The following is a 26,105-nucleotide window of genomic DNA, read 5'->3' as shown; positions in this document are numbered from 1 at the left end:
AAGCAGTTTAAAATTTATGTAAATATATATTGTTGAAAGTAAAAGTTCTCCAAAAATCTATCCCTGAGTATAGATTTTTTTTCTGGATTTTTCTATCTTATAATTTTATATACACACATATGCATATTTGTGTTTCTCTGGCCATAGGATCCAAAACTTTTAGCAGAGTCAGAGAAGTATGAGACCCCAAAGAAGTTAAGAACCACCATCTTAGACTGTGGGAGCCTGGGAAGAGGGGGATGGGTGCATGTTTTTTTCTCATTCCTTTCTCCCTGGCATACTGCATAACACTCTGCACATAACAGACACTCAGTGTCAAGACGACAGAATCCAGATGATAGAGATAGAAGAAGAATACCAGCTTACACTTTCTGGGCCCTTTGTCTGTGCCCGACACTGTGCCAGGCTCTTTATATGCATAATCTCATCTCCTCCACCCATCAACTCTTGGAGGAAGGGATCATTATTCTCATTTCACATGTGAGAAAACTGCAGCTCAGAGAGGCCAAGTAATCTGCCCAAGGCCACACAGCTAGCAAATGGCACAGCCAGAATTTGAACCCAGGTCTGTCAGAATTGAGCTGAGGGCCAGGGCTCTTAATCACCATGCTCACTGCCTTGAGGAAATCCACCCAGATCTGGTCCATGCGTCCTCCTCCTGGAGTACTCAGCTGTGACTCCTTCCCCAAGTCAGCCCTCCTCAGAGAGGGTGCATCAGCTCCCTGGAGATGCTCTCTTTTTTGCCGAGACTCAGTGTCTGGCCTGTGGTTCTTGGCGACTGACTTTCAGTCTCCCTCCCAATAGAACTGGGGGAAGCCCTTCCTGCCGGGCCAGCTGGGGAGGGAGGACAGGAATGGGTCAGCTCAGGGAGCTAAGGAGAAGCACGGCAGGAGCTCAAAGCCTAGTTGGGCGCTGCCAACCAATCAGATGCCGTCCCAAGCCTTGGTCAGGAGTGCTCGTCAGGAGGGCTCTCTATCCCTCACAGGACAGAGGTGCATGCCTTCACCTGTCAGTCCAAGTGCTCCGTGAGGGGCTCCACTTACAGCTCCCTTGTTCCTCTATATGCCAGCACAAGGAATTATTTACCCAGAGGTCCCAGACACACCTCATAATTGCTTGCCTCCGTGCTTTTGTTCATGTGGTTCTCTCCACCTGGAACATCCTTTTCCTCCTTTGTGTCCAGATCAAATGCCACCTCCCTTGTGAAGTCTGCCTGGATCCCTCCAGTGGAGACCAATGCCTTCCCCTCAGGCTCCTGCTGCCCTGTCTCCACACCCACTCCCACGGATGTCTGTATGGCTTTTCTACCTTGTCTCAGGGCTCCCAGATTCACAGGCCCACAGCCTCCTGCCACCCCTTTCTGGAACACTCTCCTGCCTGTGAGGGCTTGCTTTACCCTCTCTCCCCCAGGGGGACAGAAGCCATGTCTATCTCGTTCTTGCTAAATCCCAGGGCCTGGCACATAGAGGGTGCTCAATAAATGTTTGCTTGGGGCTTCCCTGGTGGCGCAGTGGTTGAGAATCTGTCTGCCAATGCAGGGGACACGGGTTCGAGCCCTGGTCTGGGAAGATCCCACATGCCGCGGAGCAACTAGGCCCGTGAGCCACAATTGCTGAGACTGCGCGTCTGGAGCCTGTGCTCCGCAACAAGAGAGGCCGTGACAGTGAGAGGCCCGTGCACCGCCATGAAGACTGGCCCCCACTTGCGGCAACTAGAGAAAACCCTCACACAGAAACGAAGACCCAACACAGCCATAAATAAATAAATAAATAAAATTTAAAGTTGAATATGTGTATATGCTCTGCTTAAAAAAAAAAAGAAGCACGTGAATTTAAAAATAAATAAATAAATGCTTACTAGAAGAATAACAGCATTACTCATTGACGTGCCCTGGTTTTCTCTCTCCACCTGTTTGGGGTCATGAATGCCTGACGAAAGCTATGAATCTGCTTGTCGGCAACGTATTCACGTGTATGTGCACATGCCCATAGTCAGCATATAATTTTGGAATGTTCACAGGCCCTGGAAGCTCTAGGAGTCTGTGAACCCCAAGTTGTGAGCTCTTGCTCTAGAATGTTTTCTCTGGAGTATATGTGAAGGTGGTATAAAGTAGGTGCTTAATAAACACTTTTGAATGTATGGCTCTGAGCACAGCCATCCCTGCTTTGGTGACCCTTTGGTTTCGCCTCACCATTAATAACACTATTGTCTCACAGTTTAGCATGGATTTACCACATACAAGACCCTTTTCTAGGTACTTTATAGGCATCGACCCAATTAATCCTCCCTAACAATCTTCCCAGGTAAATAGTATTATTAAGCTGAGCTCTACGAAACTGTCAATATTTGACTGCTTCTGACCTACAGAAATGGCAATTTCATTTGGTCCAACATAATATTATCCCCCCCATTTTTGATGAAGAAACTGTGGTATAAGAAAGGTTAGGGCTTCCCTGGTGGCGCAGTGGTTAAGAATCCGCCTGCCAATGCAGGGGACACGGGTTCGATCCCTGGTCCGGGAAGATCCCACATGCCGCGGAGCAACTAAGCTCATGCGCCACAACTACTGAGCCTGTGCTCTAGAGCCCGTGAGCCACAACTACTGAGCCCGCGTGCCGCAACTATTGAAGCCCACGTGCCTAGAGCCCGTGCTCCACAACGAGAGAAGCCACCGCAATGAGAAGCCTGTGCACTGCAACAATGAGTAGCCCCTGCTCGCTGCAACTAGAGAAAGCCCGCGTGCAGCAACGAAAACCCAACAGAGCCAAAAATAAATAAATAAAATAAATTTATAAAAAAAAAAAAAAAAAAGAAAGGTTAAATGACCTGTCCAAGGGGACATGGACACAGCTAATAAATGACAGAAGTGTTGTTTGAATCCAGGCTGTAAAATCTACACTTACAACTGCCAGGCTACCAGTTTATTCTGGGTGCTTCCCCAGCCTGTGTCTTGGGATAGAATGTGAGCTCTTTGTGGCCAGAGCCTTGCACAAGGCCTGGCTCCCGGGAGGGGCATTTGCTGAACTGAAGTTGGACGAGGACCCCTGCAGGCAAGAGTGTTCAGAAAATATTGAACTCTTGGATGATTTATGACTGTCGGGGTCACCAACTGCCATCCTGAACCCACATGGGAAATTCAGGATGAGGGAAGGAGGATCCAGGCATCCAGAGACCTGGATTTGAATTCTGGATCTGCCAGTAATAATGGTCACAAATAAGCTGCTTTATGGGTTTGAATTCAAGATCAACCACTGTATTGATCTGGCTGTGTGACCTTGGGCAAGTTACTTAACCTCTCTGTGCCTCACTTCTTTCATCTACAAAATGGAGATAATAAATAAACAAATCCCCTACCTTGTAAGGGGGCTGCAAAGATTAAATGAGAATCTTTTTAAAGGGCTTTGTACAGTATTTGGCAAATAGAAAGCACTGAATAATTGTTAACTGTTATCATGCAGAGTTGGCTATTGTTAAATATTATTACAAAGCACTTTAATATCCATTAAATCCTTTAATCCTCATAACTCTGTGAAAGTATCATTCCTACTGCTTCCCATATAAAGATGCCAAGGCTCAGAGAGGTCTGGTGGCTTCCCCAAGGTCACCTAGCTGGCCAGTAGCAGAGTATGGCTGAGAAACCCAGGTGAGTCCCTCTGGCTCCACATCCAGGCACCATAGACCTCGGTACTCATTCAGCACCTGCTGAACGATGGAAAACATGAGCCCGTGAGGGTGACTTCAAGCCATCACACACATACCCGGGCCTCAGCTTCCTCCTCTGTCCCAGCCACAGAGGGTTGCTGGTGGATATGCGATCACAGGGCTGGCAGTGCTTTGAGCAAAAAAACAAAAAACAAAATCCTGCTCAGATGCAGGGCGTAGGAGCTTGAGCTTGAGAATGTGTTGATCTGTGAACAACACGTTCTATTCTGGGGTCTATTTTGAAAACAAATCCCTGCTGTCACCTGTTTCCTTGTTACTGACTCACCCTCTAAATAGTGATGCTCCCAAATGGTTCCAGGTGACGGAGCGTGTGAGCCTGTCTTATTCTAGCTCAGAAGGGTGTAGGTAGCACAGCGTGGCTAAGTGTGTGTGATCTGGAGCCAGACACCCTGGGTTTGTACCCTAGTTTTTGCCTTGCACAGCTGTGGGACCTCTCTGTGTCCTGGTTTCCTCATACTCAAAGTGGGAAATTATCAGGATTAAATGAATAAACACACGTTAAGCATTAAAAGAGTTCTTGGCACACAGAACACAATATGTTTAAGCTACATCTACGATCATGATTTTATTACTTGGGGAATAGGATGGGGTGATGGAATTTATGACTTTTATTTTTAACATACAGGTGGATTTTTATTTCTGTGTAGTTAAATTTGTCCACCTTTTGTCTTGTGGTCCTTCCATTGCTTTTGTGCTTAGAAGGTGCTCTTCCATCCACATATCAGTTAAATAGTTACCTAAATTGTCTTCTGGAAATTTTAATGGTTTAATTATTTTTACATTTATGTCTAAAATGATTTTTAAGCCCAGGAACTTTTACTTCAGGTTAAGTCTTACCCAGAGGCTTAATATCTAGAACTCCTTGGCTTTGCTCTTTCTTGCATACCCTGTATCCAATCCTGCAGCAAATCTGGTGGCTCTACTTTCAAAGTGTGTCAGAATCCAACCCCTTCCCACCACCTCCCCCGTTGCCACCCTGGTCCAGCCACCATCATATCTTCCCTGGATCATCCCAGTAGCCGCCTCACGGTCCCTGTTCTGTCCTTGCCTGGCACAGCCCGGCCCCTTCAGTCCATTCTCCACATGGCAGCCAGAGAAGTCCTGTGAAAACTGTAACTCAGAGCACATCAGTCTTTTGCTCAGACCCTTCCAGAGGCTTCTCATTTCACTCAGAATAAAAACCAAGGCCCTGCAATGGTTGATAAGAATCTGTATGTCATGGCCCCTCATACCTCCAGCTCCTGCCCCCTCACTCTGCTCCAGTCACACTAGCTTCCTGCCTGTTTCTGAACCTGCCAGACACGTTCCAGCCTCAGGGCCTTTGCACTGGCTATTCCCTCTGCCTGGGATGCTCTTCCCTCAGGTTCTACACAGTTCGCTCCCCCAGCTCCTCTGCACCTTTGTTCAGAGGATGCGCTCTCACTGAGGCCCACCCCTTCTCCCCTATTTAAAAATGAAGCGCTGACCCCTGCAGCTCCCAATCACCCTGTTCTACTTTGCTTTTTTTCCCATGGCACTTTTCATCTTCTGATATACCATACGCTTTACTCGTTTATTGGATGTGTTTTTAAAAATCCCTGTCCCTCCCACTAGGATATAAGTTCCACCAGGGCAGGGATATTTGGTTTGTTTACTTGTGTGTCCCCAGCACCTAGAGCAGGGCCTGACATACATAATGGGCCACAACAAATATGTGACAAATGAAGTGATGTGCTGATGACCCCCCCTTACTTGGTGGCCAACTGAGGAGCCCTGTGGTACCCCACTGAGCTCAGTTTGAGAACCTATCAATATATGGGGCCCATTTGGAATTCCTGTTTGCTGAGTGAGCCGAAGTGAGGACCCACATGTCCCCTCCCCGCACAGGTTGTTGGTTCTGCCAGGGTCAGACGGAGAGGAATCTCTGCTCTGCTCTTCTCTCTGATCGGCTCCCCAGGAGGGGCGTCTGCTCTGGAGTGTGTGGCTCATGTGCCCCCAGACCTGGCTTAAGGTGCGGTGGGACAGCGCAGGAAATGGAGGCACAGGGTGGGGGAAGGAGTAGCTGAGGAGGCACTGAGGAGGCACAGCAGGGGCCCTCCTGCCTCCCTTCTCTCCCCTCCCAGCCCAGAGCCTGGGCTCCTCACCGTCTCACTCAACTCCTGTATTTATTCTGCAAGTCTGTATCCAGTGCCTGCTGTGTGCAGGGCCGCCAGCTGGCGCTGGGGAAGCAGTGCTGAGTGTCAGACAATTTCAGGTCCCCACGTGCCCACAGCGTAATGGTGGGGAGAAAGGAAGCGGTCATCACCACGCAGCCAGGTAGCGGGGCGCGGTGTAAGCACAGTGGAGGGCCCTAAATCCAGGGTGGGGTCAGGGAAGGCTTCTCAGAGGGGTCTGTATATGATGAGGCCTGAGGGAGAGGGAGGGACCCAGGTAAAGAGAGGGGAGAGTGCTTCAGGCAGAGGGAGTGGCAGGTGCACGTTCTGGGAACCGCTGGGCATCGGTCTGACCGCAGCAAGGGTGGAGGCAGTGAAAGAAGGCTGGACAGGTTGCTGGGCACTGACAGTGAGGGCCCGGGGTGCTGGCCCCGCTGGGATATACATACTGTGGCCACTGGTGTAGTGCTGCAGCTTGTCCGTGTACTCCGAGTCAGCACGCTCAAACCCCCGTCTTCTGGAACAAGAGCAAAGGGCTGGAGCCACCTGGAGGCGCCCGGGGAGCTGGGAGCCACAGTAGGTGATAGGGAGAGGGTGGGCAGGCCCTTGAAACCACCCCCTTGCCAGAGGACGCCCTGCTGGCCCCTTGCCGAGCAGCCTCACCTGCCCTGGTACCACTCAGCTCTTGCCACCTCTCCCACTTCAAGTCCAGGCTCACGATTTCCCCTGTCCCCTCTCCAGCTGAGCCCCTTTCAAAGAGCAAAGTCATCTCTGGCCATGGCCCCTGGCCCCAGAAACTCAGGGGCTTCTGTCCATCTGACCTTATGACCTAGTCTGTTCTTAAGTGGGGAGCTCTAAGGAAGAAGGGAGAGTCTTTGCATTAAGCCCAGCAGAAGTCCAGGAACGGGTCCCATCGCCTGCTTTTGCCTATGCTGTGCCAGCCACTTGGGATGCCCTTTCCTGCACCTCTTCCTGTCTATGTCCTCTCCCCTTCCTTCCAGCCACCTCAGCCAGGGGGGCTTACCCGAGTTCCTCAGCCTGCTTATGGCCCTATTCATGAAGGGGCCTCTACTGGAGCAGAAAGTAGGGTGATTGGTACTCCCTCTCCACCATCCCTGGCTCCCAGCATCCTGCAGTCTTTCCCACCCACTGTTCTGAGACGTCCCTTCATGCTGAAGTATTAGTGTCTCAGTGTGCCACCTCCTCGAATAGTGGACTTGTCCAGGGCAATGTTTGACTCAAAGGGATGGACTGCCAACGGTGGTCATTGAGGCAGTGGGAGGCCACTTGTGGGTCTCCAGGCCACCCGAGCCCCTCCTGCCCCCTCTGTTCACAGACACTGTTCAGGAATGGCAGAATGGGCGGACAGCCCTCTTGGACAGCCAGGCCTGGACCAGGCCGGGGGACACCACCCACCTGTTACACACAATGGCGATGACAACCACAGCAATGAGGAAGACCAGGCCAGCTGCCGAGGAGCCGATGATGAGTGGCAGCTTCTCCTGGATGCTTGTCTGGTACTCGGCTGGGGAGAAAGCACAGCGCAGTGTTCTCAGCCTGGCTCTGGGGGTCATAACCCCCCGCATCCCCACCACACGGGTCTCCTTGGATCCCAGGTCTGTTCCGCTCCTGGCAGAGCATCTGTCATGCTCGGGTGGAGAACTGGCTGTCACTCCCTCACAAGTAACCTTGGACAAGTCCGTGAACTGCCCCAACTCTCAATTTCTCGTCTATAAAATGGGCATAATAATGCCTGCATCTCAATTTGATATGAAAATCAATAATAATAATTATCTGACACATATACAGAGGCAGTTAAAAGCACAGACTCTGAAGCCGAACTCCTTGGGTTTGAGTCCCAATGGTGCCACTTACTATCTGTGTGATCTCTGGTAAAGTGACTTACCTCTCTGTGGCTCAGTTTCCTCATACGTAAAGTGGGAAGAATAATAATTCCCATTTCATGGGATTTTTGTGTAAAGGACTTAGCATAACTTGTAGCACATAGTGAGCACTCAGTAAATATTAACTATTATTGTTTTTAAGTGTTTTAAGTGCCTGTCACGGTTAAGTATGTCATGCATCTTGTGTGATTCTCAGAATAGTCCTATGACATACTGACTATAATTATCCCATTTAACAGATCAGGAAACTAAGGCTTAGCAAAATTGTGATTTGCTTAAGGTCACACAGTTAGAAAGTGGCCAGTGCCAGCATTTGAACCCAGGTCAGTTTGATCCAAGGCCATGGGCTTAAGTGAGATAATGTGTAAAATGTGCTCAGCATTTGGCCCTGGCTCTTGGAAACCATTCAGTGCATTCTCAATGTCATCAACATCTTCACTGTTTAATATTTTATTATTACTACTTCTCATTGCCTCCATGACCAGACAGGAGCTTATTGAAGTCAGGGACTAGGTCATTTGTGGGTCCTTAGAACCAACACATATTTGTTGAATTAATAAAGAAAGATCTTGAGACAGTTCCCCAATCCCCAGGTCAGTGACCCTCATCCAACACGCAAGAGGACCTAGAGAGGTGAAAAACGCTGGCGATGAGGAAGGGGAATTTTCCAGAGGAGCTGAGTACTAGGAGAGATGGTGGAGCTATAAGGGAGGATTTTTGTGATAAGACAAGAATTCAGGGGTCCAGGAGCCTCTGAAATGTTCAACCAGGCAAAGGCTGAGGCCCATGCCCAGTGGTTGAAGCAGATGCTAAGAAGGGATACTGAAGTCTGGTCGTAAGTATTCTGCTCTGGAGTTTGGCTGGTTGGGGAAAGGGCCCCCAGACTCACAGCAATGACAACTATGACCTTAACTACTATTTGGTGAGCACTAAGGACATGAGACCTAGTGCCAACCCTGTGCTGGGCCTGTACCTTTATCCCCCATCCTGACCCTAGTTTGATGATGATGATGATGATAATGAGTTAGTTGTTGTCATCCCCATTTATAGATCAGAAAATTGAGGCTCCGAGTGGTAAGGTGAGTTACTCAGGACCACGCAGCTAGAGCTGAATCAGCACTGTAATTTCCATCTGTCAGGCATTAGAGTCTGCATTCTTTAACTGTGCTGCTTCTCAAAGATTATTAGAGCAGGAAGGGTGCTTAGAGACCATGTGGTCCCAAACTTGGAGACACAAAGCACATGGGCTACAACCTTCCATTCTCTTGCCCAGGGAAGACATTACTAATCCATCCCTGCACTTCTCCCTGCTGAGCTCAGATGTGGCTTCAGAATTCTTCTCAAACCAACTGGAAGTCACTGGAGTAATGTATGGATAAAATGATTGCTCTCTCAGATGGAATATGATACTTTCATTTTATAGATGAGAAGAAACTGGGCCAGGGAATGGAATTGGCTTGCTCAGAGTGGCTTTGCAAGTTGGGGCTGAGCTCCCAATGGTCCTGGGAAAGGACATGATGGTAACGGAGGAGTCCATATCCTTTCCGGGCCAGAGAAACAGTCCTCTATAATATGGCTGTGCGGTTTGTACAGTGCACAAAGGTTCTCACCCAGGAGGGAGGGAGAATTGACATCTAGAAGAGGGGGTGCCTTTTCTAATTTGCACAAAGGCACTTTATAGGAGGTGGTCCTTGCTCTGTTTGTAGAGTCAACACCTTCCTCCTGCCCTCTGGACCCTGCTTACCTTCTGTCATGGTCTGGAAGTACATCTTGCCACTGTAGCGCCCATAGCCCGCCACGGTGCGTGCCCGCACCTGGAAGACATAGATGGCGCCGGCTTTGAGGCCCTGCACAGTGACCGTGTTCGTGGGGCTTTTTATGGCTGTGGCGTTGTACTCACTCAGCTCCTGCCGAGGAACAGAGAAACCAGTTAGTGAGGTTGTAGCCCAGAGTCCACCATCCACTCCTGCCACTTTGGGCAAGTCTGGCTACTGGACAAACATCTGTGGTTCCAAATTCTTCACTCCTTTCCTGTAACAGAATCACATACCCAAACTTTTTGCATATGATTTGCAACACTTCCCACAAAAGAAGGCAGAGCATATTTCTTTACCTCACAGATGGTGAATTTGTTCATGTGACTTGGTTTGGCTGTTGGAATATTCTAAAGGATGTAATGCAAGTAGAGGCTTTACATGTGCTTGTTGATTTGACCTGGTCTCTTATGCTTCTGCCATCTACCATGGTGAGGCTTAACCTGCGTAACAGCTGGTTCCAGAAGGAGAAACTTGTGAAGAAGACCTTGACCTAACTCCTAGACTGAAACAGCACCACCTCAGTTGACCCACAGACAAAAACCTATGAGCAAGAAAAATAGCCACTTGTTGTAAGCCACTGGATTGTTGGAATTGTTTGTTCTGCAGCATCATCTCAATAACAGCTGACTAATACACACATACTGAGTGGCCACTGTATGCAGACCCTGAAGACTAGACTGTGAGTTCTTAGAGACAGCAGGGAGAGGGCCCAACTTATTCACTTCTGCATCCCTCTTCCTGCCCCATGCCTCTACGGATTAAGTGGACGGACCCCCCTTCAGCCTCAGCACATTTGAGTGAGGCAGGAATTAAGGCCCAGAAAGGGAAAATGATGTTCAAGGTCACATGCATCAGTTGGTGGCTGTTTTGGGACTCAAACTAAGTCTCCTGCATGGAGCCGCCTCTAATACCTATGCCTTTGGATACCCAGGACCTGATGGTCCCTCCTTTGAGAGAGGAGAATGCCAATTCTGACCTGATCACTGCCCAGGGTGACCCGAGGAGTCTGGGACAGGACAAAGATCCAGCTGTTGCAGTGGGAGTGGAAAAGTGCTTGAGTTGATGCAGATGTTTACCAGCCTACATGATGCTTGTTCAGGTGTCTGTCAGCTACCCAGCAAACCCTCCCCAAATACTCTCTTTGCACTAGGCCCTGGGTTGGGCACTAGGGACCCACAGGAGGTAAAGCAGAGGCCCTGGCCTCCTTGGAGAGCTCAGTTCAGTAAAGCAAATGGCGGGGAGATCTTAACCCTTTGAGGATCATGAACCCCTTTGAGAAACCGATGAAAAGCTATGAACCCTTATGTAGAAAAATGCACACCTGATTGTACATGTTAATCATGTACATGTCCGGGGACCCAGAGCCCTTGAAAACTCTCATGAAACAATTAAATTCAGTGTGAGCAATGTTATTACAGATAATAATTGTAACTACAATCCTATTATGTAATTACACAACTACATTGTAATAATGTAATTACAATGTTATTATAGTGTATAGGTTAAAGGGAACTGGAGCCAGACTTTCTGGGTTCAAATCCTGACTCTATTATTTACTACCTTTGTGACCTTGGGCAAGTTCCTTAACTTCTCTCTGCCTCCTTCTCTTCACCTGTAAAATAGGGATAATAATAATAATAGCTACCTCAAAGGGTTTAGAGAATGAAATGAATTAATATGTATGAAATGCTTACACGGGTAGGGTAAGCGCAGTGAGCCCAGGGGCATGTGATCTGGCGTGGGTGGGGGATATCAGATGACGTCAAGGAAATCTCCCTGGAGACTGGGGGCAACTGGAATGGAACCTTAAAGAACAAATAGAAGTCACCCAGGCAAAGAAGCAGGAGGGCGTTCCTGGGAAGGAGCAGCAGGTGCAAAGGCAAGGAGGTGAGAAAGAGCTTGGGATGTGGGGGCAGCAGTGGATAGGCAGTCTCTTCTCCTGAGCCAGATCCCCTGCCTACTCCTCAAGGAAGCCTCCTTGACTTCCTCGCCAGATGTGTCTCCCCTCCTCTGAGCCCTGGAGCACTTGCTGTCTGGTTTCGGCTATGTCCCGTCACCCTAGGCCCATGCTCATCTCACTCCCTTGATTGTAAACTCCGGAGGGAAGGGGCTGTGTTTTGTTCCCCTGTACCAAGCATAGGGGCCTGCATGCAAAGTCCTTTGCCAACGGCCACAGGGTGAAGGCTGTACTCCTTAGCCTGGCATTCCAGACCCTCCATGACTTGGCTTTTGCCAGTCTCTCCTGCCACATCCCCAGGGTCCTCCAGGCTCCAGCTATATGCAACTGCTTCCCCTTTCCCTAGTAGGGCTGCCAGATTTAGAAAAAACAAAACAAAACAGAATGCTCAGCTAAATCTGAATTTCCGCTCAACAATGAATAATTTTTTAGTATAAGTATGTCCCGTGCATTCTTTGAGACATACTTATACTAAAAATATATTTTAAAAAATTCAAATATAACCTGGTGTCCTGTATTTTGTTTGGCAATCTGACCTTACCTGGACACTCTGAGCCTTTGCAAGTGCTGTTGCCCCTGTCTGAAATACTCTTTACTCATTTGCCTGGCAGTTCCCTACTTATCATTCAAGACTCAGCACAAGTATCGCCTCGGCTGGGGAGACTTCCCAGATGTCCCAGCCAGAGACTTCAGCCCCATTGACTCCTCTCCCACTCACTGTTCTGATATAAATGTGTCTTCTCTAAGCCTGTGGGTTCCCTGGGGCAGGGACCTTGTCTGGTTCATCTCTGGGACCCCCAGGCTGGGCACATAGTATGTGCTCACTAATTACTGACATAATGAATGAATGAATGAAAGTTAAACTAGTCATTCTATGAACCTGGGGTGCAGTACCACAGTTGGACACTAGGTGCCGCTGTCCAGCATGGGATGGGCTCAGGCTTGAAAAGGGGGATTGGATTCTGCAGACTGGGTGGCTGCCCGCTTAGAGGCTGGAAGTTTTAAGTTTCTGATTGTATGAGGAGATGGGAGGAAACTGTTGGTGGCATAGGTGCCTCGGGAAATTTAGGCACTAACCTGAGTGGATCCCTTCTCTAAAGCTAGGCACAGGACTGGGCAGGGGATTGAAAGTCATTTCAAATGCCAGTTCTTCCACTTCTTTGCACTGTGACCTTGGGAAAGACCCTTCACTTCCCTGAGCCCGTTTTCTATTCCGCAAAATGGAGCAATAAATGCCAACTTTTCAGGGTTGTTGTGAAGATAAAATTTGATCAGGTAGTGCGTGGCACATTGGAGATGCTCGAGAGCCATCAATTCCCTTCCCTCTCCCCTCTCTTTGAAGTTCCATTATCTGCATAAAGATTAAGCACCAACAGATTATGGGAAGAAATTTAGTACGAAATCCACTAGTGCTTAGTTTAGGTCCTTACCCAGTGGACCAATGAGGCACTGGTGGCATTTCTTAAGCCCTCTCAGCCTCGGTGTTCTCATCGCTAAAGTGGGATAACACCACTATGTACCATACAGGGTGATTGTGGAGATTTAATGGGAAAAAAAGGGGAAAGCTTTTACCATAGTCTCTAGGACACCTAAAGACTTAGTAAATGTACGCTACCACCATCACTGTTATCATCAACACGTGATAGAGTAGGCCTTCACCAATGGTCATTAAATGAATGAGTGACTGCAAAAGTGAATGAATGAGTGACAAACCTCTCCATGTAGATACAACTCCATGTACACTGGGCAACAACCTGAATGCAGCCTGGACTTTCATAGTTCACTCCCTCCTCCCCCAACCATTGCTCCCTCTGTCTGGAATATCCTTTCCCTACATTTCTGCCAAGTAGAAGTTTCTGTTGAATAAACACATAAATCGATGTGGCCTACGAGGGCCCATCCGCCTCACAAATGACTCTTCTTGAGCTCTTGGAGAGCCAAAGGGAGCGTGAACCTGTGTGCTTCAGGGCAGCTGCCAAAGGAGGCCACCTCCCCTGGGATGCCAGAACCAATGGAAACGGCCAACCATGGTCTGGCTAACACCATTCGTCAGCGGCATCCAGAAGCCTTCCAGCAAAGTGGTTGTCAGCTCCGGGCTCCGGGCAGGCTGGGAAATCCCAGTGGAGCTGGGGAAAGGCCAAACGGAGAGCCTGCTCCAAAAGAGCCCTTTCTAAAGAAGGAAAGGAGGAGTGGGAAGGGTGATGGGGGTGGGGCCCACAGGGGACTGCAGGGCTCAGTTCCTAATTTCCCTACCTGGGAGGATCTGGAGCATTCATTAAAGAAATCAATTGCAGGCACCAGGAGGATGCTGGAGTGTTAGTTAAGAGCCGGCTGTGGACTTATCAGAAATAAATCTCGCCACTAGCAGCCCGGCTCTCCCCTCCCCAAGGGCGGGGCTGACTCAGGAAAGTAGAGGTGGTGGCTGGGATGTCACAGCTCAGGGATAGAAGCCACGTCTGGTTCTCCTCCTCACCCTCTGCTGGTGTCTTCTCCGACACTTTCATCAACAACTTTTTCTTTCTCTCCTTAAATCCTGCCTTTCTCCTGGATCCTATCCTTCCACTTCTGTGTTTCCTCTGCACCCTCTCCTGTCTGTTCTTGGCTACATCTCCCTACCCCTGGCAAGCACTGCACCTACATCTGCAAATCACAAACCCACATGTACCCCCAGGAAAAGGCACCACCATCCACTGGGAGTCATCTTTCACATCTCCCTGGTGCCCTGAGTTCCAAAATACTGTCTGATTTTTTCAGCTTCTCACCATCTCTGCTGCCAGCCCTCCAACTCCACGCCACCATCATTTCTCTCTTGGCGTCCCATAAGAGCCCTGTGCTGGGTCTACCGTGTCCCTGGGACCCCCTTGCAGTCTATTCTCCACATGGCAAGTTGTAGGAATCTTTAAAGTAATAGGAATCAGATCACATCCTTCCAGAATCTCCTGATGGCTTCCTATCATACTCTATTAAATTGAATCCAGACTCTAACGGCCTGGAAGTCCCACCACAACCCCACCCCGCCTCCCTCCCCAAACTCCTCCCCTACCAATCCCTCCCTTGTTCTGGTCGCTCCTGCCACTCTCTCCTTCTTTGTTCCCTGTATGCAGCTAGCACACTCCTGCCCCAGGGCCTTTGCACATGCTGTTCTTGCCATCTGGAATGACCCTGCTCTCATCACTTGTCTGTCTGGTTAACTCCTAGCATCTTTCAAGGCTCTGCTCAAATGTAACCTAAATGAAGATTTCCTCTCATCCATGCCAGGATTATGATGCCCCCATGAAACCTTTGCTGGCCCTTTTGTGGCCTGTAGCACATCCTGTCTAATGGCTATTTGTGTCTGAACCTGTCTTTTCCCTTGGACTGTGAAATCCCTGAGGCCTTCAGGCATGTCTGGTTACTCTGAGTATTCCTGGCATCCAGCAGCCCAGCCCAAAGCTGGTGACAGTGAATGTTGAACGCACCAGAGTCCATCTCCCCAATGGCAGAGCCAAGCTGTCTCTTTCCGCACCCAGGCCCTGGGAGGAGGGGTTGACAGAAGTAAGGCCACGTCTCACCACAGCTGTCCCTCAGGTCTGCCCCTCTCTTGCCATTTGTGCCTAAAATTCTCCATCAGGGCCTGATCCTGTCCACCTCTTAACAGTCATCCCAGAATATCCCTGGGAGAAAACTGGGAGGCAGGAGGGCCAGGTGAAGTCTTCCACTTAGCAGCTGGGTGCTCTTGGACAAGTTACACAACTTCCCTGTGCCTCAGTTTCCCCTCCTGTCCAGTGAGACGAATAGCACTGCTGCGAGGATGAATGAGGTGACAGAGGTGATGTGCTCAGCCCGTAGTGGGCACTCAGGAAACGTGAGCAGGTGGTAACTCTGGCTGCTGCAGGGCCTGCTGGTCCTGCCACCTCTGGCAGGGGCCTGGGGATGCCCGGGTAGCGGCAGAAAGTAGGACAGAGCTGCCCTCTGGTTCACACCTCCATCAGCCTCCCCAGCCCCTCCCTTCTCGGTAGGAAATGGGTCGTAGGCAGGACCCGCGCCGGGATTTCTCATTTCCGTTCCAATCTTTGGGGACAAATGCTTTCAGTTTCATTTAATCATAAAGCTTCTTAATTAGTTTTTTTTTTTTTTTTTAAATTCTGAGCTGCTAAGCTGTCCCTGCCAGAGGGGGTGGAAGTGCTGGCTTCTGCAAAGCCTGGGGCTTCCTGGGCCTGGCAGCAGCTGGTCCAGCTACCCTGGGTGCCCAGCTACTTTAAGGCTCTCCAGGGCCCAGCAAGGGTGGAGTTGCTTCCCTCACCTCATCCCAGCTCAGGCCATCCAACAACACCTCAAGCACCTACTGTGTGCCAGGCAAGGGACACAGCGGAGATAAGGCAAGGTCTCCACTCTCTACCAAGGCCACGGGAAGGGACTCACTCACTTATTTATTCAGCCAATGTTTATCAAGTGTCTCCTTGGTGCCAGGCCCAGGGCGCTGGGAACAGGTGGTGTACCGGACAGATGTGGTCCCTGGTCTCTCGGAGTGCACTGCTTAGACGAGGGGATGAGCGAGGAAGCAATCACAAAGCAGCTGGGTGAGGCTGGATAGGTGTTTGCCGAACCTCTGAGACTCACCAAAGTTTGGCCGATCCAGGGGTTAATAGAGTGGGAGGGCTGGGCTGGGGCTCGGAACGTGGGCCCCAGCAGGGCTGGCTGGAACTGCCTCCCCCTCTCTTCCTCTCAGTCGTCAGGGAGAGCTTTTCCATCCTTTTCTGTTTCCCAGTGGGCTTACCCTCAACTAATGTACTTCCTGTAGTCATTTACAACCTAGTCTGAATGGGAGTCCAGTGACCCCTTTCCCAGGGACAGTCTCTGTGGCTATTTGGTGCCTCAGGGAGCAGTTAAAAATGTCATTATCCAAAAGAGAGAGCTTCCTGAGCCTCTGATGTCCAGCTGCTCTGTCCCCTGCTGTCTCTGTACTGTGCAGGCCCCACATTCAGATGTGTTGAGCTCACCTGGCCTTACATCATGTAGCTCTTGCCCACCGAGAAGCAGGCAGGGCAGAAGAGGGAGGAAGGGAAAGCACACTTGTCTCTGCTGAGGGCCAGGCAATGCTGGGCACTACACCTGCCTTTTCTCCTTAACCTTCACAGCCGCCACGCGAGAGAGGTGGTCTCATTTGTATTTGACACAGGGGGAAACTGAGGCTTAGAGAGAGAAAGATGCCTGCCCAAGGTCACACAGCTGGTTATGGACGGAGCTGGGATTTGAACCTACAGCTTCTCATTCCTCGTCCAATGCTCCTTCTTCTACACCAGTGGCTTCCAACCCTGGGTCCCTGAAGGGAGCAATAAAGGTCTGATTTAAAAGCTCAAAGAGAAATCACTCTCTCCCCATACATACCAAGGGCACTCAGGCAAACAAAAACAAGTGTTTTAGCTGGAATCAGAGCAACATGGGGAGGAAGCTCCACCCTCTCACCCTGTACAGAAGCTCTCTTGAGCAGTTTCAAATCTCTGCTTCAGAATGGGTAAATGACTAATTATTACTTAAGAAATGCAGCTTTTGGGAAAACCAGTTTTTTCAGAACATCAGGCCCATCAAAATCAAGATGAAAGGGGTCTTGGTGGGGAAAGGGCTGTGACCATTGCATTTTACTGAGATTGTGGCCTGATCCCCTAGACCAGAAAAGCAAGACTCAGAGAGGTCAAGGCAACTGCCTGAGGTCTCACAGCTGGGGAGGAGTGGAGCTGCGGCCAGGGCTCTTTCCGCTTCACCAGACTGCCTAGTCTTGCGGGATGATAGAACCCCAGAACCCAGCCTGGAAGGGGGCCCTGCGGGAGGGGGGAGTGGGGAGAGCGCCCAGGAGCACGCGTACCTTCTCATAGTACTGCAGCTCGTAATCCAGGATGACGCCATTGGGCTGGTCGGGCTGGGACCATGACAGGGTAATGCTGTCCACGGTGCGGCTCACCTGGTGCATGATGGACACGGCCGATGGAGCTGGAAGAGAGGTCAGAGGTCAGGGGTCAGGGGTGGGCATGAGAGGGTGCAGCTTCTGGCCCAGCCTCAAAGGTGCCCAGACAGAGAGCTGTGGGACCACAGAGGGGAAGGCATCTGGCTTAGGCCACACAGCCAGCCTGAGGAGCCGACAGGGTGCAGGGCCGCAGGTGCTGCTCCCATGGGGCACCTTCAGATTACAGACACTGACAACTCCAGCCATCCCTGGGGAAGCTCAGCCACATCAAGTCAAGACAGATGCATTGGGCCCCTTCTCTGGTCTGGCCCCAAATGGGTTGGACGAAATGTTAATTCATTCTCTCTTGGAGCTTACAGTCTACTGAACCAGGGGACATACAGACCCTAGACATGGTGACGGGGCTCTGGGACAGGGAAGCAGAGACGGTGGGAGATTCATTCACTCCTTCAACAAATGTGCATTGAGTGCCTCCTATGTGCAGGGACACTGCAGTGAATAAAAATGACTGTGAAAAATAAATATATAAAAATAAATCCATAGCTACTATGGAAGACAGTTTGGTGGTTCCTTAAAAAGTTAAACATAGAATTACCATATGATCCAGCCATTCCACTCCTAATCATATACCCCAAAGAACTGAAAACAGGTACTCAAGCAAATATTTGTATATGAATATTTATAGCAGTACTATTCACAACAGCTAAAAGGTGGGAACAACCCAACTGTCTATCAACAGATGAATGGATAGACAAATTGTGGTATACACATATAACAGAATATTATTTAGGCATAAAAAAGAATGAAGTACTAATGAAGTACACTACAATGAGGATAAAGTTCAAATACATGCTAAGTGAAAGGCAGATGCAAATTGTATGGTCACATATTGTATGGTCCCATTTATATGAAATATTCAGAATAGGTAAGGTGATAGAGACAGTAAGCAGATTAGTGGTTGCCAGGGGCTGGAGGAGGGAGCATGGGGAATGCTGGGTACGGGGTTTTCCTTGGGGTGATGAAAATGATTTGGCACTGGATAGAGGTGGTAATTGCCCAACCCTGTGAATGTACTAAATGCCACGGAACTGTACACGTTAAAATGGTTAACTGCATGTTACGGAATTTCACCCATCCCTCCCAGCAGCGTTGCTAGTGCCCTCATGGAGGGTTGTTAGATGTAGGAGACAAGATGTCAGAGGAGGGACTTCCCTGGTGGCGCAGTGGTTAAGAATCCACCTGCCAATGTAGGGGACACGGGTTCGAGCCCTGGTCCGGGAAGATCCCACGTGCGGAGCAACTAAGCCCATGTGCCACAACTACCAAGCCTGCGCTGTAGAGCCTGTGAGCCACAGCTACTGAGTCCACATGCCACAACTACTGAAGCCCGCACGCCACAACTACTGAAGCCCCTGTGCCTAGAGCTCGTGCTGTGCGACAAGAGAAGCCACCGCAATGAGAAGCCCGCACACTGTGTCGAAGAGTAGCACCCGCTCGCCGCAACTAGAGAAAGCCCGCGCGCAGCAACGAAGACCCAACACAGCCAAAAATTAAAAAAAAAAAAAAGATGTCAGGGGAGGCTGTGTTTAGTGCTAGAAGGACCCTTAGAAATAATTTAGTCCCATCCCCTCATTTTACAGGTGTGGAAACTGAGGTCCAGAGAGGGTTGTGAGCTGCCCAAAGTCACAGTGAGTTCAAGCTTGCTGCCCCTTCCTTGATTCCTTCTTTCACAGAGCGCCCATGCCTGTGCTTTTTGCCTTCTTCTCAAATGAAACAAACCTGCACAAAGCACCTACAACATGTTGGCCATGGCCCTGGGCCCTTCACACGTGTGTGTCCTGAGCTGACTGTCAGTGAGGGGGCAGTATTAGCCCCACCGACAGGTGCAGACCACAAAGCTCAGAGCAGCACAGGGCTTCCTGAGATGACACAGCCCGTCCGTGGGGGAGCCGGCATTTGAACCCAGGTCTGCCACTCTCCAGAGAAGCGTTTGTCCATGAGTCCTGACCCGGTCCTTCCCTATGGTGTGACTGGAGCAGAGCCCCCTTGCCTCTCTGGGCCTGAGGTTTTCATGGTCCCAGGAGGGACTGAGGACTCACCAGGGTGAGAGGAGCACCTCCTGCAGTCTCTCCTGGCTCCTGGGCAGGTCCGTGACAAGCGGATGCCCTGTCTTGACCATCATGGTGATTCCTGAAGGAGGCTGAGGCTGACCCTTCTCCTCCCACCCAAATCCTGCTTTCCAGGGCCTCTGACCACACTGACATGAGCGTGGATCAGGGACCGGTAGGGGCTCCTGGAGGATTAGTGCTTGGAGATCCTCGCCTGTTTCCTGCTCTGTCTCTGTCCCTTTGTCCCCAGCGTGGAGGGAGCTGTCTATTGGTCAGAAGACCCAGGCCCTGCTCTCTGGCCTGCTACTAACTGACCGGGCAACCTTGGGCAAGTGACCCCCCTCTCTGGACCTGGTTCCTCCTCTGCACCATGGGCACAGCTGGAAGATCCCTGTGATCTTGCAGCTCACATGTTCCCTGCCTGTCCTTCCTGGTTAGCCCTTGTCCTGGAGTTGGATCAGCCCAGGGGCCAGCGTGGGCCGAAAAGGTCTAGGCTTCCCTCTAGCACCCCAAGGAGCTGTGGAAAATTGGCCCAAGACACCCCAGATGGGGTGGCACCACCCAGAAGAAGGACTTGGATCCTGGCCTAGGTGTCCCTGAAGAGGCTCTGTTCTTTCTGCCACCCCTCCCCCACTGTCCCCCCCAAAGGGAGGGCTGCCTGTCCCTCAGCTTGGCTCCTTGCCCTGCCAGGGGCAGTGGGCCTTCTGGGGAGATCAGGGACCCGGCTCCCAGCAGTTTCCTCCTTAGCCAAACAAGGAGACTCTGTCTTCCTTGTTCCCTGCCAGGGTATCAAGAAGACCCAATCCAGGGCTTCCCTGGTGGCGCAGTGGTTGAGAATCTGCCTGCCAATGCAGGGGACACGGGTTCGAGCCCTGGTCTGGGAAGATCCCACATGCTGCGGAGCCACTAGGCCCGTGAGCCACAATTACTGAGCCTGCGTGTCTGGAGCTTGTGCTCCGCAACAAGAGAGGCCGCGATAGTGAGAGGCCCGTGCACCGCGATGAAGAGTGGCCCCCACTTGCCGCAACTAGAGAAAGCCCTCACACAGAAACGAAGACCCAACACAGCCATAAAATAAAATAAAAAAAAAAAAAAAAAAAAAAGACCCAATCCAAAGGAGGGGCCCCACCAACCACTGCTTATTGACACCTACTAATGCTGGGCTATGTCCTCAGTACCCATGCACCCATTTAATCCTCACAACAACCTGTGAAGCAGACCTCCTTCAGCCCATTTTGCAGATGGGGAAACTGAGAATCACAGTAAAGGGACTTGCCTGAAGCTACATAGATAGTAAGTGGCTGGACAGAGCAACATATTCTCATGCTTCATGAAGTCACTTGAAGGGCTTTCAGGGCTGTGTGTATGTGTATAATAATAACAAGGAAAAAGCCACTAACCTAACACTTACTGAGCTCTTATTCTGTGCCAAGCCCTGTTCCACGTACTCAACACCTATTAACACAGGTGTAACACAGAATTCTCACAACTGCCCTATGAGCTGAGGGCTATTAACATCCCCAGTTTATAGATGGAGACACTGAGGCTTGGAGCTGTTCAGTGACCTGCTCAAGGCTCATGCGGCAAGGCAGTGGAGGGCTAGCCCTTGAACCTGGTGGTTCAGGCTCTTTACCAGCGCAGCCCTGGTTACCATGCGGTCAGCCCAGTTCCAAGTAAATGCTCACCGGAAATTAATGAGGAAATTGCTAGATCCCTGTGGAGGAGTGGTCAGAGCTCTCAGTGTCTTGGTTTCCTCATCTGTAAAGTGAGCCTAATGGTAACGTGCCTTGGGGGCTGTTGTGAGGACAGATGAATGAAAGCATTTCAGGTGCTCAGTGTGGTGCCTGGCACGTGGTCAGCTCTGTGAGTGTTCACGGGTATCACTAGGCACTGGCCACTGTGCACTGAGCAGCTGACCAGAGTCATTCTGTTTGATCCTCTCAACAACAGTGTGGGATGGGGGTTAATAGCTGCAATTTGCAGAAGAGGAAACTGAGGCTCAGAGAGGTGTGGTGACTTCCCCAAGTTCACACAGCTAGTGAGGAGCTGAGCTATGCCTGAAGCTGAACTATCCTGCCCCAGCTCTTTTCCCTGTTGTCCCTCAGAGCTGGTCCTACTCTCTGTCCCCTCCCTCCTTGACCCTGTCTCCAGTCCCAGCCCCACTCCTCCCTCTGGAGCCACCATTGTGTAGAGCTTGTTCTCCTGGACTTCTGGCGGCCCTGGCTCCTCTGTGAGGCCCGAGCTGTCTGTCCCTCTCTCCAGCCTGTTGTAGTCAGCTCCCCATTGAAAACAACAAAATTAGTCCCTTTTGGAGTTTCCCAGATCTGGGCTAATCTGGGGGATCCTGGCTGGGGGCTTACCCTTCCTGCTGGCCCAGGAAGCACCCCGCCCCCAGGCCTCCCCTAAGCTTCTCAGCCCCTCTCAGACAAAACACAGGGCAGTGTGACCACTCAGGGGGGCTGTGTATGTGTGTGTGTGTGTGTGCGTGCGTGCGCTCGTGTGCACGCATTCACATGCACTGGAAAATCAGTGAGGATGCTTTAAACTCAGCCACTAGGGATTCGAGGAGGGATATGCCCTGCCCCTGCCTCCAAGGGTCTGAGGATAATTCTGGTGTGAGGGGCTGGATGAGGTCATCTTCAGGGCTCCTTGGAATGCTGGGATCTCTCACCAAGGTGGGAGGGGTATGCATGTGGCGGGGAGGGTGTGCTGCCACTGCATGTCCGTGGAGCATCAGACACGGACTGAGCCCGTAGGGATAGGTGAGGGGTATTCTCATTAAGCCGCCACTGCGTGCATTTACCTAGTGCTTCCTGCTGAGAACTTGTAGAAGGCTCAGCTAAGGAAATTCCAATCCAGCCCCCAGAAGGGCAGTCTAGGTTAGTGGCTGGGAGCCCAGAAGTGGAATCAGACAGACCTGCATGCAACTCCCTACTCCTCCACTCCTCAATATTGTGACCTTGAGCAAGTTCTCTTAACCTCTCTGAGCCTCAGTTTCTATACCTGTCCAATGGGGACCCTTACCTGGCAAGGATGCTGTGAGGATGAAAGGAGAAATGCAGGTAAAGGTTTAAGTGTGATGCCCAGCACCATCAGGAGGGAGATATTATTAAGACTATTTCAATAGAGTAGAATGCTACCCAGGGCTGGGGGTTGGAGGAAATGAGATGTTGGTCAAAGGGTAAAAACTCCCAGCTATAAGATGAATAAGTTCTGGGGACCTATTTACAGCAGGGTGACTATAATTAACAATTCTGTATTATATACTGGAAAGTTAAGAGAGTAGATCTTAAATATTATCAACACACACACACACACACACGCAGGTAATTATGTGAAGGGATGGAGGTGTTAACTAACCTTACTAAGGCAATCATTTTGCAATATACATGTGTATCGAAACATCACAGTGTACTCCTTAAACTTGCATATGATCTATGTCAATAATATCTCAAGAAAGCTGGAAAAAAATTTCAATTCAGAGTCACTGTGATGTTGGCACGATGCTGGGTGCTGGGGCTCAAGACAGGAACCTTGCAGGGTCTCTGCCTTCCAGGGGGCACAGTCTAATGGAGAAGGCATATTTGTTTCAGCCCAATGAGTGCCTGCTCCAGGATGGGCACCATACTAGGCAGTGGAGAAACCATGAGACTTGGACTTGGTGTGGAGCTCCTGGATCCAAGCCCCCGTTTTGGAACTCGGCCAAGGGGATCCAGTCCCAAGCAGGGGTGAAGCTGCTCCTTCCACATCTCTCCCTGCAATTTCACCTCCCAATAATGGAGGTGAAAGTGGTAGCATGTGTCCCTATAGATTACTGGACTTTTCCAACTTGAGTGGGAGTAAGGAGATAACCAGGAGACCTTGTTAAAACTCGTATTACTGGGCCCCTCCTCCCGCCCCCAGAGATTCTGGTTCAGCTGGTCTGGGATGGGGTCTGAGAATCTGTAGTTCTAACAAGCTCCCAGGTGATACTGATGCTGCTGGCCTGTGGCCCATATTTTTAGGAGTAGTGGATTCAGTGCCAGAGAAGGGAAGTAACTTGTCCAAGGTCACACAGCAGGTAGAGGTGGGCCCGGGTCTAGAGTCTAGATCAGCTGAGTCCTCATCTAGTGTATTTTCCACCCACCATGCTGCTTCTCCCAGCCCAGCTCTGCCCAAGACAGCCCCTCTCATCTGCCCAGGCTAGAGTATTCCTCCGGGGCCCACGGACTCAGAGTCTTGATGCAGTGGTACAGGTAGTTTCAGGAGAGGCACAGGGATGGGGCTGCAGAGGCAGGTGGGGGCCAGACCTCCAGGCCGAGGAGTTGCTTTGTCGCAAAGGCACTGGGGAGCCACAGAAGGACTGCAGTAGGGGTGGCAACCTGTTCCTTAACTAAAACACAAGCTTGTCATCTGGACAACCTCTGGATGCCCCATGATGCCTTTAAAAAAAAAAAAAAGGGAAGGCTCCACAGCTAACACCTAACACTTTCTTGTTCGCTCTACACCAGGCACTTTTCCAAACGCTTTACGTCAATTAACTCATTTAACATTCCTAGCAACCCTGAGAGGCTGGTATTACTGTTATAGCCATTTTATAGGTGAGGAAACGGAGGCGCTGAAGTATGAGGTAACTTGCCCAAAGTTACCAAGCAGTGGAGCTGGGATTTGAACCCAGGCCCACCCAAGTCCAGCATCTCCTCTCCCCTCCATTGGCTGCGGCCGATGCAGGCTGACCACAGAGGTCTTGAAACCAGTGGGCCTCAGAGGGCTGCTGCAAAGTTACCTCGGTCCGGCTCCGGCTGACTCCCCTCACCCACCACCCACCCGGCCGCCCTGGCTCTGGGCGCTCAGCTGTTGGTGGAGGCAGGTCCCCCACAGCCATGGGGGTCTGGGCTTGGCGGGCTTAGCTGGCAGGCTTGGGTTACGGGCAGCTAACTCAGGCTCTGATCCCATAAGCCCCGTAACCCTGGGTGTGGCAAGGAGGAGGCATTTGCTGGGAAGATGATCAAGGCGGGCCAGTGAGGGCCAAGCAGGGCTGGCCTTTCTCCTGGAATCCAGGGGGATTAACGGCGGAGAAAAGGGAACAGCTGGATGTTCTCCCATCCCTCCTGCTGCCCGCCGCCCACCCTGAGGTGTCAGGTTTCCCTGTAAGTTGGTCTTTAGGGAATTCTGGTATTTTCAATTACCAGCCAGGCACACCGGCAGGGGGATGGGATCAGTGGCGCCCCGTGACCCCTGCAAGGAGATGGAGCCCCAGGGAGCAAGCACAAAAGGGGCTTGTGGTCGAGAGGTTAGGGGAGGCTGGCCAGGCAGGGCCTGCTCGGTGGCGGGAGCAGGTGGTCAGGGGCCCTGCTGCCCCCAGCGAGCCCTGGGGGAGCTTCCAATCTCTTCACCAGCTGAGACCTGGGGAAGTAGCCTTCCCTCTGTGTGCCTCGTTCCCCCTCAGGGCATGGATCCCTACTGAGTCCATGGAGTTGCCCTAATTCCTGTCTTCTGACATCCTTTACACATAAGAAAAATAAATCTCCATTTGGTCTAAGCGACTATGGTAGACTGGTTGTATTACTTGCCTCTCTGTCTCTATATCCTTTGCCCTGTAATTTGTGTAATCCCCCTCTGACCCTGGCTCTGGGCTTGGCCGTGTGACTCGCTCCGGCCAATAGAATATAAGCAAATACGACATAAGCAGAGGCTTGAAAAAGCCCTCGCGTGTATCTGCCAGCTGTCTAGGTGCCCCGCCATGGCCACGAGAACACGCCCAGGCCGACCTGCTGGAGGATGAGATACATGGAGCAGAGCTGTTGCCCCAGTTGTCCCCACCAGGACCATTCCTGACCAGCCCACAGCACTCAACCCCAAACATGCAATAGAGCCCTGACAAAATCCAAAGAGAAGAGGTGCTGAGCAACCCGGAGTAGCTAGAGCGCGAACGTGTGAATGCTCCTCGCCAAGACCCATCCAACCAGGAGACTCACGAACTAGACAAGTGCTTCTTGCTTTTACGCCATTGCTTTTGCAGTTGATTGCTAAACAGCATACTGTGGCAGCCTGTTACAGGCAAGCTGAACCAATCTTAGCTGATAGTCTAGGCGGGCAGTGCCTCCACGCTTGGGAGGATCAAAGAGGACGATGCATTTAGAGCACTCAGCCCAGGGAGGGACGTTGCCCTCTCCCTCTCTCTTCCTTTCCCCAGGCATGGGCTTCACTGGGGGCCCTCTTGTCCTATCTCTCTCTGATCCTCTCCGCCCCCAGGGAGAGAAGTAGGTGAGTACATGATCATGTCAGTTCTAGAGACCAGCCACTGTGTGCCCGCTCCACAGGAGGGCAAAAGGATCAGAGGAGAACATGGCTGGCAGAAAGGGCTTTGGAAAGTCAAAAATTTTTCCATGAGAAAGCCATGTGGAGTGGTGTCACGGACAGAGACTCTGACACCTGGCGAGGGTGTTAGAGACCAGCTCCGCCAAGGGCCTGCTGTATGATCTTGGGCAGCCACTTAGGAACCTCTCTGGGCCTCAGTTTTCCTCTCTATAAAAGGAGGTGT

General features: G+C 50.9%; 1 protein-coding gene across 2 annotated transcripts in view; it reads right to left on the bottom strand.

Moving 5' to 3' along the window:
* EPHB2 (EPH receptor B2) overlaps nucleotides 1-26,105 on the bottom strand; it is a 184,906-nt gene that overhangs the window by 9,355 nt on the left and 149,446 nt on the right. The window contains exons 6-9 of one of the 2 annotated variants that reach the window (XM_036836929.1): nucleotides 17,376-17,500; nucleotides 9,504-9,666; nucleotides 7,272-7,380; nucleotides 6,305-6,369 (exon numbers count right to left, since the gene is read on the bottom strand). In XM_036836929.1, coding sequence (XP_036692824.1) covers nucleotides 6,305-6,369; nucleotides 7,272-7,380; nucleotides 9,504-9,666; nucleotides 17,376-17,500 — 462 coding nt within the window. The remainder of the gene's footprint in view (nucleotides 1-6,304; nucleotides 6,370-7,271; nucleotides 7,381-9,503; nucleotides 9,667-17,375; nucleotides 17,501-26,105) is intronic. The other variant, XM_036836921.1, reaches the window with a different exon arrangement.

This window comes from Balaenoptera musculus, chromosome 1 (genome assembly GCF_009873245.2).
Source record: "Balaenoptera musculus isolate JJ_BM4_2016_0621 chromosome 1, mBalMus1.pri.v3, whole genome shotgun sequence".
Classification (NCBI taxonomy): domain Eukaryota; kingdom Metazoa; phylum Chordata; class Mammalia; order Artiodactyla; family Balaenopteridae; genus Balaenoptera; species Balaenoptera musculus.
The sequence above is the reverse complement of the archived record's forward strand: the minus strand, read 5'-3'. Positions and strand labels throughout refer to the sequence as shown.